The sequence below is a fragment of the Desmodus rotundus genome, chromosome 3 (genome assembly GCF_022682495.2).
Source record: "Desmodus rotundus isolate HL8 chromosome 3, HLdesRot8A.1, whole genome shotgun sequence".
NCBI classification, from domain to species: Eukaryota; Metazoa; Chordata; class Mammalia; order Chiroptera; family Phyllostomidae; genus Desmodus; species Desmodus rotundus.
Window position 1 is genome coordinate 81,403,130 of NC_071389.1, and position 12,108 is coordinate 81,415,237.

General features: G+C 42.6%; 1 protein-coding gene across 4 annotated transcripts in view; it reads left to right on the forward strand.

Moving 5' to 3' along the window:
- The window catches only part of NEDD9 (neural precursor cell expressed, developmentally down-regulated 9), a 177,340-nt gene that overhangs the window by 124,285 nt on the left and 40,947 nt on the right, over nt 1-12,108 (forward strand). Inside the window, exon 1 of one of the 4 annotated variants that reach the window (XM_024565360.3) lies at nt 8,927-9,104. The exons of the other annotated variants lie outside the window; for them this stretch is intronic. Coding sequence (XP_024421128.1) covers nt 9,093-9,104 — 12 coding nt within the window. The 5' untranslated portion in view covers nt 8,927-9,092. Of the gene's footprint in view, nt 1-8,926; nt 9,105-12,108 lie in introns of those variants that run through there. 4 annotated transcript variants of the gene reach the window in all.

Here is a 12,108-nt window from a genome sequence, read left to right on the forward strand (position 1 = left end):
ATTCCACAACTCGTCTGGCCTCCAGGTTTTTAAACAAGGAACTGTGGATGAGGGAGGCATGAAGGTACTTGTAGAGAGCAGGATGTGAAAGATTAGCGGTGCAGATGAGAAAAGGGAGAGTTGGGGAGCTGAGTCTCAGCGTGGGCTGTCTGCATAAGGAGAGAGGTTTTTCAGGTTTTTTTGTTGTTGTTGTTTTTTACGGGTCATCAGAACTGCACAGGAGATGGCTTTTGAAGATATAGAGTGATTTTGAGATGGCAAAATTGAAAGCTGGGGAACACATAGCCCCTGTCTTCTTAGGGCAGGAAGCCTTGTTTCTTCTTCCAATTCTCTACCCTTCCAAAGACCAGAAGCTCCAAAGGCTGGTTAGAGTGTGAATCTTAAGAACCACAGGCAATGAAGTTCAAGAAAACCTTGCAACAACCTCTTGTCTACATCATCTAGTCTGAAATCGCAGGGTTCCAGGACTTAAGCAAATTAAAGGAACTTAAACTTAACATGGTGTGAGTGAGTGAGTGAGCCTTGAAGTCTGGTGCACGCTCATTAGCAGGACTCGCCTTCGACTTTTCTTATAAAGAAGGGAGCCACTCTTTACTTCTCAGCTTCAGTGGGCAGAAAGGAATTCGCTGTCCACACTCCACACAGCAAGTCAAGGGTGGGCACTGGTGTCTCCACCACTGCCCGGTCCCCAGCCCACACTGGAAAGGCATTCCTTTAGCAGACAAAATAAAAGATTGCTGATAGCTGGAGCATTTTGTTTGCTTTCTAAAATGAATCAAACTCTTTACAAGCTGGGATTTGACAGTGTGGGGTATGCTGTGTCCCCACACCACATTCCTTTCATCTTGCCGCCCCCCAGCCCCCACCCCAGGCCCTGCATTACTCGGATTCCTTTTACTCGCTCATCAGCGCCAGCTGGCGGCTGCCTGGGCTGGCCAGACGGACCAGATGCCCTGGGACAGAGCCTGCTGGACACTCAATGGCCTCAGCTGATGAAAGCCGTCAGGGACAGGAGGCAGCCTTTCTTGGAGAACTGGGTCAGCTAGGCTCTTTCAGGGCCCCAGGGGGGGAATATGTCGCCCAAACCCAAAGGGCTGATCTACCCAGTGCCTCCAGGAAACTAGTGTTTTGGTGTTTCAAACGCCCACCCCAGGCTCCCCAATTCTTTCCCATCCCACCTCCAACCTGGAGTTCTGCAGGATGCCAGACGTGCTGGGTGACTGTCAGGGTCAGTGTGTCTGCAGAACGGTAGAGCTCAGGAGCAGACTAGAAGCAGAGCATCCAGCCGCATGTAGGATTTAGGACACACAGTCCATAAGCCTCTCTCTTTATTCCACCTAGACAGTAGCCAAAAGTGGAGAGTGGGAAGGGGGTTGCCACATCCTCGCATGTTAAGTCATGTTATCGTGTCCTAGCATGTATGTGATCATAATGTGTGTGTGAAGAAGGGTCAGGAAGATGTTTCAAATTTAAGAATGTGTACAGGAAGAACAAAAGTTCGCAAGAAGAAAATGTGTTGCCCTTACCCCTTCTTACTTAGTACATATTATGTAGCACTATTATTGTGCTGGGCAGTGACTTCAGAAAGAGTAGAAGGCCCTCCTCCATCAAGTCACAGAATTCCTGTTTATTTGGTCTTGGCAGATCTCCTTGACCTTTGTAAAAATCCACAGTCTAAAGTTTCTACCCACAGAAGAGATTTCTATGACGGTTCATGTAACAAATTGTTTACTTGGACATACTAAAGCATGCAATAACAGAACACCTCATGGCTAGGGAAAACAGGAGAGAGCCTTTGCCAGGCAGTCTGCACAATTTTATTATTAAACTCCTTTTGTTCCACGGAACTTCATTCCTTGGCCCAGCTGGATACATATAAATAGTAGAAATGTAAACCTTTGCACATTTATGAAGATAAATAAACATGAACCTTTATTATGTGTTTCTAGTTTTTTACATGTTTTCACCCCTGAATTAATTCTTTCAAATCCTGCATTTAAAGCAAATACTAAATTCTAAAGTGGAGCCTCACAGTTGCTTGTCATATAACATATGATTTCATCTGTTATGTTGTTTAGTTTTGGGGGGGCGGGTAGTAATGAAATATTCCAAAGTTATAATAACGCTATTATATCTGTATATGTGTAACATCAAAAAGTTCACAGTTTTTTAAAAATCAAGTTACGGTATTGCCCACAATCACATTTGCAGGGATCTACTAGTTTCTTAGTAGCATGTTAGTGACACATTGGTATTCTTTCATAGTTAATCAAGGACTGAGAGACTCAGTTTTAGCACTTTACCCCAAAGAGTGTGGGACGGAAGGCAGAAGGCAGTGGGAAGTGGGGTGGGAGAAGGAGGGTGGTGCATTTTTTAAAGGTCTGTAACAATGACACACATAAACTTGGCTGAATGAAAAGTCAGCAAGACCTTGCAAGGTCTTCACAGTGTGGGAATCCATCTTGTCATGCAGAAAAAAGATATCCACAGGAATTCTTTCTAATCTCTGTTGTTTAGAGCCACACCCAACCCCAGGTGGCTCCTCATTGAGTGAGAATAAGAAATAAGTCAGGGAGGAACCAAATCAGAAGTAATTTGGGAATCATGAGTCAACAAGCCTTTTTAGTAAACATGGCCTCCGTCTGTAGCAACAACTATTTTAAAGCAATGCCTTTAACAACTCTTTCAGAAAACAAAGTTTACTCCTAAAACACTGTTGCACTGTTGCTAAAAGGGGTGGGGGGGAGTGGTGTTGGGTGGCCTTTATGAGGTCCCTTGTGCCAAAATATTAGTGGAAGCAAAAAGCAATGAGAGCTCCATTCCACAACACCCAAAGAAGCAAGCACTAGAGACTGCTCTTGGAGTTTATTTCTAATAATCGACTTTCATTCAGACCAAGATCGTGACTAGCTCAACAGATAAAAGGGAACTACTGCCTGGACTAAAAGGTGTTCTTTCCCCTGAAAGTCACTTATGTTTTCCATATGGACATCAGTGAAGGCTGGGTGCATGGATGAGATGTAGGGTTCTGAGAAGACATAATGCGAAATTCAGTTACCCACATGGGTGCAGGGGCGATACAAGTTGAAGAAAAAATGCCCCTCCATAATTTGCTTAAAATTTCATTGTGGAGAAGGAAGCTCTCACAGGTGAAACTACTGACCCCAATGGAAAGGGGATAAGTCTGAGCATTCAAGCTTGTTTCTTAAGGACGGTCTGACTGATTTAAGGGAGGTCAGATTTGGGAAGCACTGTGGTCCTAGGGGATGAGTGACATAGAGAGTGGTTGGGGGAATATCAATAATGGAGAGATTTTTAAGGAAATAGTGAAGGAGATGGAGTTCAAACTAGGGGAAAGATGGCATATAGGCAAGCAGATGGTGAAAAGAGAGCAGTCTAGGCCAGAAGGATCTTATACAGGCTCCAAAGTACGAGTGAGTAAGGGGAATTGCATGCCCACTATTAGCTTTAGTCACAACTCAAGAACAATACCTGTTACTCAGTTAGGCTTAGCCCCACTAGGGTCAAGACACATCCTTAATGAACCAACAAACGGGACTCAGACAACAAAGGCACCCAGAGGAAGCATGGGCAGTGTGGCACACCACATCTCAGAAGCCAGAAAGCCTGTGTTCACATACCAGGCCTGCCACTCACCTGCATGTAACTGTGCCCGTTGTAGAACCTGTCCGAGTCTCAGTTCTGTTACAAGTAAAACTAGAATACTACAACCTACCAAAGAGGGTTGTTATAGTAAATGAACATTAAGTGAAATAACATTTGTGAATACGTAACAAAGGACCTGGCACCAGGGAGGGTTTCAGTCCAGGCTGAATGAGCCAGGGGCCAGTTGGCTTGAAGCAGAACACTCTCAAGGGCTTGTCTTTGTTTTGGAAGGTTTCAGGAGACTTGTAGATTAAAAAGTTGCTGCCTCAAATTATTTTTTAAATAACTTTCATACATATTGACTTTTTAAAAACTGGTATCAAACTAGAAATGGTAAAACATGGCCCTAGAATGGGTATTTCTAGATTGTCTCTCTGTAGATACAGAAGGATCTATTCTTTAGTCCAAACTCAGGGAGGGGTATGTCTCGGATCATTCTAGAGTTGAGTCAGCAAACTGTCTTCTGTGGACAGCCAGATAATACACTTCTTGGCTTTACAGTCCATCACCTCTGGCACAACCCACACAAGTCTGCCATTATAGGCCAAAAGACAATGGGTAAATGAATGGGTGCCTGTGTCACAATAAAACTTTATTTACAAACACTGAAATTTAAATTTCACGTAATTTTCACATCTCAAAAATATTACTCTTCTTTTGATTTTTTCCAACCATTTAAAAATGTAAGAGCTATTCTTAGCTCATAGGTTGTATAAAAAATGGTGCCTGCAAGTGCCAAAACTTTTTAACTGACCCCTGTGCCACAGTCAAAACTGGCACGCAGCCTCTTAGAAGTTACATTTATCCTCTTATTCACACAGCAAGCATTTAAGCACCTCTAAGGTATAAGCCTGCAGGGGACACCGTGTTGAAGAGCACGGTGAGCCCCGAAGGGATGAAGAGCTCCCGTACCTTTGGGGCTCACCTTGAAGCTGAGGAAACAGACACCAACAATTCATTCTGATGCAACGTGGGAGAGCCTGATAATAGGGTCGTGTGTTCCAAGTACAAGGTGGTGTAGTAAGGGAAGGAGGAATTAGTTCTGGAAGGGCGAGGTGGGCAGAGTGCGGGTTGTTGACAAGAAAGCACAAAAGAGTCAGTGTTGGGGCTTGATAGCAGAGGAGTGAAGGGAGGTCATCCTCGGCAGGAGGACCCATCTGTGCAAAGTCAGGACAGTACTCATGTGTCTTGCATTTGGTAAGTCATCCCCCATCTCTTCTCCACGTGGCAGGAGTGTGGGATGTGGGGTTGGATGATGGTGGGAGATGGGGCCAGAAAAAGAGGGTGGGCTCAGATTATAGTCCACGCTAAAGTGTGCAGATTTTGTTTTTTAAGGCCTTGAAGTGTCCCCTAGAGGTTTTTAAACATAGTAGTAATGTGATCAGCTCTGTACTCTAGAAATTAAACAGGTAGCAATGTGGGAGCAGGGAGAGATTTCAGGAAGGAAAACTACAAAGAATAACTGGACTCAAGCAAGCAAGAGCTACAGGGGACTGACTGAAAGCAGTGATTGTTGTCCTGATCCCACTGGGGGGCGGGGGGGTGGTCCCTGCCCAGGGCGCCCACCCTCAGAGCAGTGGCTTCATCCTCTTTATGGGGGGCTGAACTAGATGACTTCTGAGGTCACTTCCTGCCCTTACATGCTCTGACATTTCCCTTTACTTTTAGAGAGCAGCCACATGGGTTCCTCCCAGGCTGTGGACAGAAGAATCTCATCCCTCTAGCATCATCTTGATTTTTTGCAGTATCCATGCTAGTGCCCAGTGGCAGTTAGAAAATCATTTGGATGGCATTTGATGGCATTGTCCTTGCTTGCTCCTGCTTACATGAGCATTTGGGAGATAGAGCCCTTGGCAGACAAGCAGGAAGGTGGCAAGACTGATAGGCCAAGAGAGTGCCAGTGAGCACAGATAGGGACTGAGCACATTTTAACCCATGGGAGTACTTGAGAGACTCCGTAAATCAATCAACAGCATTGATATCGCTTGGTTTAAACAGTATTTTGGCATCCAAAATCTCAGGTAATCAATGGGGAAAAGGCTGTTTCTCTATTCAGTGAGAGAATTTGTGTTTCCCCATAGGGTTTTGACGGAAAAATTCTAGATGACACTAAAGTGAAAACTACTAGCATTATATGAGTTGCATGAAGACCAGAGCTCAATGTTTTAACCAATAGCCTGCTGTCCTTAAATGTTTAATCGAAGGATAAAGATGGAACAGATCACCTCATTCCCTGCTCAAAGGCTCCAGTGACTTCCTGTAGCACTCCAGAGAAAATTTGAACTCATAGGCTACTGCCTATGTCTCTGAGCTTGCCCTCTCCATGAGGCCCCTCAGTCCCCCCCTCGGGGCACCTGGACTGCTTGCTGTTCTTAAACCCACCAAGCTCTTTCTTCCTCAATCCTTATCCATGGGATACTTCTTCTGTCTAGAAAGTTATTTTCCCAGATAGTTGAGTGGATCCATCATGCTGTTCAGATTTGTGCTTCACTATTACCTCCTTAGAGGGACTTACCTGACCACTTTCTCTAAAATAAGACACCCTGAGTGGGTGGATGTAGAAGAGGGTAAAGGTTGGATAAATGGTAATGGGGAAAATTCAGTAAAAAATGAGGAAAATAAAATAAAATAAGACACCTCTTCCCCTCAATCCTGGTGTTTTTCTCCAGCAATTTTCCCTGCTTAACTTTTCTTCATTTATTACTCTGAAATCATATTATTTATTCATTTAATTATTGTCCTCCACTCCCAGTAGACTGTAAGCTCAAAGAAGGTAAGAACTTGGCTGGGCTGCTGTGTATTCTCCCCACCTAGAGCAGTACCTGGCACGTGGTAGGTGCTCAATTGACATTTGTCAAATTAGAAGGCTGCCTGCGAAAGAATAGCATACAAATGAGGGGCTTCTTCCCCCCTTTTTGAATGCTTACTACACATACCAATAACAATCTAATTGTGATAATATTCTAATTAATAAAATTATTAAATATTAATATTATTTATATAATATATTTAACAATGTTATATATTTCAATAAAGTAATATAAAATACATTTAACATTATAATAATAATAGTAATAATAATAAACAACCACTTATTAAGGTCTTACTGTGTGCTGAGAACTATTAACTTCTATCCCCATTACCTCATTTAATCCTCATTATGACCCTAGCAGGTATATATTATTAGTTTCTCAATTTTATACTTCAGGACATCAAAATCAGGAAGATAAAAAATTTATTGATATTCTAACACAGGTTTACTGGCCTCCAACACCATCGTGCTTTTCTTTATATAGCTAACAATACAATGACCCAAACCACCTTGAAATGAACTTCAGGAAGATTTTAAGTGTCTTACTGTACAGGTCAGAAGCAGGAAAGCAGGAGGGCCACTTGGTATGAATTAAGCTTTCTAACTAGAGAATGAAATGACAAAAAGCCCTAGCATATGTTTTGGGAAGCTGTTCAAAAGCAATAAAATGGGGTGAGATAGTGTTCACTACTCAATGGTAGTCATCAAACAAAACAGAAGGAGGGTTCAACTTGACTGTCTAGGAAGCCAACAGAATGTTATCTAGATCTCCTGGAAGCCACAAGACTCATCTTACAGATGGAAAGGTCTTTGACTAATCCAGGCAGACACAGAAAACAATTTCCTGCAAAATAACGACTCTCCCGTAAGTCTGTGGGACTGTTCGGAAGATCCTTGCAGTGCAATGTGCTGCACGCTTAAACTGTTTTCAGAAAGACCTTGAAATCACTCAGGCTCATTTATTTTTGTTCAAAGGCTAAATGAGGAAAAGCAAGGCTTAGAGAATGGTGGAACCGGTGTGTCAAGTTCATTGTGACTGCCCAGGGGCCATGTCCAGGGAATGGGTGCTACGTTAAATTTTGAGCTAAACTGTGAGCCCTGGATCTGGAAACCACTTTTGTAGGGCAGCTGTTCTTCTGTTCTTTTTGCTTAGATCATAAAAGTAGTTTTAATCCATTGAGAATTTCGGAGGGGTTAAGGGGGAACAGATCAAACATATTCTAGTCCAATTTGGCCAGGAAAAAAAATAAAGGCTGATTTTTCCATCCAAGTTGTGTAGTCTGGTTGGAGTCCATCCCACTCAGGGACAGCATATTGTCTGCACTTACCAAGTCTGAATCCTGAGGCCCACTAAAAAGGAATTTTCCCTCTCCTTTCTATACTTCAGAAGAGTTTCTGAAGGTGACTATTTCTGTCCTCCCCTGGGTGACCTCTTTCTCTACAGAAATCATGAAGCTGAAGCAAATGTTCTGTCCTTCACTGGAGACAGCCTGGTCTTTTTAACCAGGCTCATCAAACAGTAGGCATTTTTTTGTTGTTGTTCCCTAGATAATAAGCGTTGTTGGGTTCATGGGTCATCTTCAGGAGAGAGGTCAGAAGGAAAAACTGCAGTGTTCAAAGCTGGAGCTAGAAATGCCAACCATCAAAGAACACAGTACTCCATAGACAGTGATGATGTATAGGGCGTGCACTGGCCAGCCCCATTGGCGGGGTCACATCTAACCTTTATCCTCAGCAAAGCCAGAGAAGGTCGTTGAATGTGGCTGACACTCAAATCTGTGAGGCCCTGTGAGAAGCTGGCGGGGGAAATCCTGGTGCCTGGCCTAGGGAGTTCCTTTTCACTGAGGGGGAATTGTATTCTGGCTCCTTGCAGACTGACATAGCAAGTACTTTGAACACTGAAAAGAACAAAAAAAAAAAAGCAAACAGCCACAAAAAAAAAAAAAAAAAAATGGGAGGAGAGAAGGAGAGCCAGAGAGATATCAGCAGGGGTAGTTAGTAAAAAGGGGCAGAGACAGAAAACCTTTTGTTCCCCAGGGTTCATTTCATGTAGAGATTGTGAGGTGAATGGCTTTGAAATGAAATGGGTTTATGAAGGAGTTGCTAGGTCACAGGAAGCACGACTGTCAGACTGCTTTGTGAATTTGATTTCTTTAAAACTTAGGTTAATCTTTAAAAAGAATTTCTCTCTTTTCCCGTTCTTTTGTGGGGGTGGTGGGAAGGATGGAGTAAAGCTGGGAACGGTTCCCACTTTGTTTTATTTTCTACCCTTTCTGATAATGCAAAAAGAAATGATAACATTACGTGTTCTTTGTCAGAAATTTTCGTTTATTAAGTAGTGGGCGGGGCATCACAGTACCTTGGCCCATTAGCCAATGACGAGAAGGTATGCAAATACAGCCTTTGATAGGCCCGCCTCAATCAAAACAGTGAGCTCAGAAGCTTTGGAGCTTTTTCTGAGTCTGAGCTCCCAGCTGCGAATGACAAACCTGCCCCAGCCCGGGACTGTTCTCACTTTCATTTAGTACTACGCTCGATGGAGGGGCAGACACGCCTGTACTCAATGCAGTCTAACTAGTGTGTTAGGAAAACGGCTCAATTCACGGCTGCAGAGATGAAGTATAAGGTAAGAGAGTATCTTTTACATACGTCTCCGTTTGTGTGTGTGTGTGTGTGTGTATTTCCCACTGTGACAACTCCTCCGGAGGGACCCCTTGTGTGACCGAGTTTTAAGTTGAGTCTCAGTCACTGAGACTGGCACACAAGGAAGCAGGCAGAGACACAGTCTCTAAGCCCACTGCCCGAGTTCATAGTACACCAGAGTCCGTCTCCTCTGAAAGTTTTGGAGAATTAGTCTTAGAGGCGGTCTGTAGCCGCTACTGTAGATCACAGGGTGTCTGACTTCTAGCGGAGCGCATATTAGCTCCAGTCTCCTAGGCTCCCCCAGGCCTGGCCTGCACGGTCTCCGGAGACCCGGAGCTGTTATGAGAGAGGAACCAGAACCGCAGAGTCTCCCAGACCGGCTCGTAAAGCACTCTTCATTCAGCCTTTGCTTTAAGCGTTTAGTCTGGGATGCAGTTTGCCATGTGTACTTTTGGTGGGAGGAATTAAAAGCCCCAGGTACTATTTATTATACAGCTGGTGATGCAAAATTTTGATATCCGTAAATGAAGTTGGTTGTAAGAATAAATGAATATTTGCCATTTCTTGAAAATACTTTTATTGGCATTTGAGTAGACTGAAAGTATGAAGCTTCACTCAGGCCAGTTTATTGTCCCTAAAGTTTGCAGAGTGCCATAATACTTTGGCAGCATTTTTCCCATGCATTTTACACCACTGTTTGTGTGTTTATTCTTGGCAAAAAGGGGTTATAACATGCTCAGCATATTCCATTTTAAGTCGCCCCCACATAGGAGGCAAGCAGCTACCAGGCACACTGGACAGAAGCAGATTGCAATGAATAGGATGTGAAATTTCCTCGGAGGATGAATATTTCTATTCTAGAATAGTTACCGCTCCTAGTGCTTTTATACAAAAGTGCTATTATTAAATGAAATTCTGGCAAGGTGACTATGCTTTTGTATTGACAATGTGTATTACCTGTCTGATCTTCAGGATTGTGCTATCTGGGAGCTACTTTGCTTTCTGTCTGAATTATCTAGCTTCTGGCCCATCCTTTTTTAATGTGATGTTGTAAATACTCTGTAGCCACTGTATCACCACAGTGATAAATCTTTTGTTCAAAAGTTATAAATCTTATTCAAAGCTCTAAATCTGAATGTTGAAAGCCTTTTATTTCTAAAGTATGAATTAGAATTCTCCTTGAAAAGGTCACAACTATCTGAAGACACAGGCATCAGGTATCACTCTATCAGCCTTCCATTAGCTGCCTTAAGAGGAAAGATCAGAGGAATGGGTAATCTTGAAGATTCTTAATTTTTGACTTGAAGATGCAACCAGAAACAAATCCTTCTATAAAGGCAAAAAAGTTCTCTTTTTTCAACCCATATAGCCACAGTTTCCTTATGCAGAGCAGTGATAGGACTAGATACTGCTCAGCCCATAGTGAGTCTTTGCCCCTCCTGACCCCTCCTGCCTCTTGCTGAATTCCTTTACTTCATAAAAACTGACTAGCAGAAAGAAAATATGCTCTTACATTTATCGTTGAAAAGTGTGAATGACTGAAATTAATAATGAGTGCTCCAATCTAGAAAGTGACAAAGTCTAAAGCCACTTATTCAGTGACCTCATCATGTTCCATTTTACTCTTGTGGAAAGAAAACATCAGGGCAACAGATGATGCAAATTATGGCTGGCATTCATGGAGAAAACCTGCCTCTCTGCTGGGTCTTACTGGTGTTGAATATCCTGCCAAGCGATGTGAATACGTGATTTTTACTAGCTTGTGGATACCTTCCCCAGAAAAAAACTACTGACTTCTCTGGCTGACCAGATGACAGATCGACACCTTGTGGTGACTGTAAAATGAACCAATGGCTGAATCAGTCTACTCTCCCTTTCTTAAAAAGCCTGTTTTCTCTCTGGCAAATGATAGACAACTTTAAGAAGAGAATTTTAAAAGTAGGAGATAACACAAGGTAGGGATGTGATAAATAACATTTCTTAAGACTTACAGTGACAATACAGCATTGTCATTTTAATTCTCCCTATAACTCTACGAGGTGGGTATGATTATACTCATTTTTAAATGTGGAAATCCAAAGCCGCACAGCTAAGAAGGGGTGGAGCTGGGATTTGAACCAAGACTATCTGGTCCCAGAACTTGTGACTTTACCTAAAGAAAAAGAAGGAACATCCGTGACCTCTCTAAAATGTCCTGTGTGACTCGCGTTTTCTTCTCCCACGTAATTTGAGACTATTTCATTGCACATACTCCTGCAGGATGGAGTTGTTGTTGTTTTAGGCAGTAACTCTACAAAGCAAAGTGAAAGGCATGTCTCACAGTTATTTGTTTAATTTGAGCCACTTAGGTAGTAAAGCCAGATAATTATTAGATTGTAAAATCTTGGAGTTAGGAATTATTTTTTAAACACTGTGTTGCAGTATACACTGTACATTTAGTGCAGTCAGACTTAAAAATGTTCACTGAGAGATTTGTAATCCAGCCACTATTAGATTTTTTAAACTAGATTATCTGGTTTGGCTACTTCAGGGATCATAACTGGAGAACAACCAAGCCTGCACTCATTTTGCACTTATACACAGCTCAAGGTCAGCCAGCTATGTCTTTACAATAATCTTGAGAATTGTGGAATGTAAGCTATTACTTTGGTAAACATTTTTGGGTAGCGCCTACCTAGTCTATTTTTATTTCATTGTATATATGTTTTTATTTCTTCATAGGAAGGTTGCAGTCACTCTCATATGTGCTTAATATTCCATTTCTCTTAAAAGTATTCAGTCTGAGGTTCTGTGATAGTAAATTTTTATGTGTAGGGGGTTGTTATTTATTAAGAGTTTTGACAAGCTCCTCTGAACCTACAGAACATGTCCTGAGACGAGGGGAAGAGGCTGAGGCTTGCTCAGGGAAGGCTTCCCTCCTGAGGTTATGGAGGCCATTGTGGCTGCTATCTGCCAGGAAGGTGATTGAAAGGCCACTGCAAAGCTGT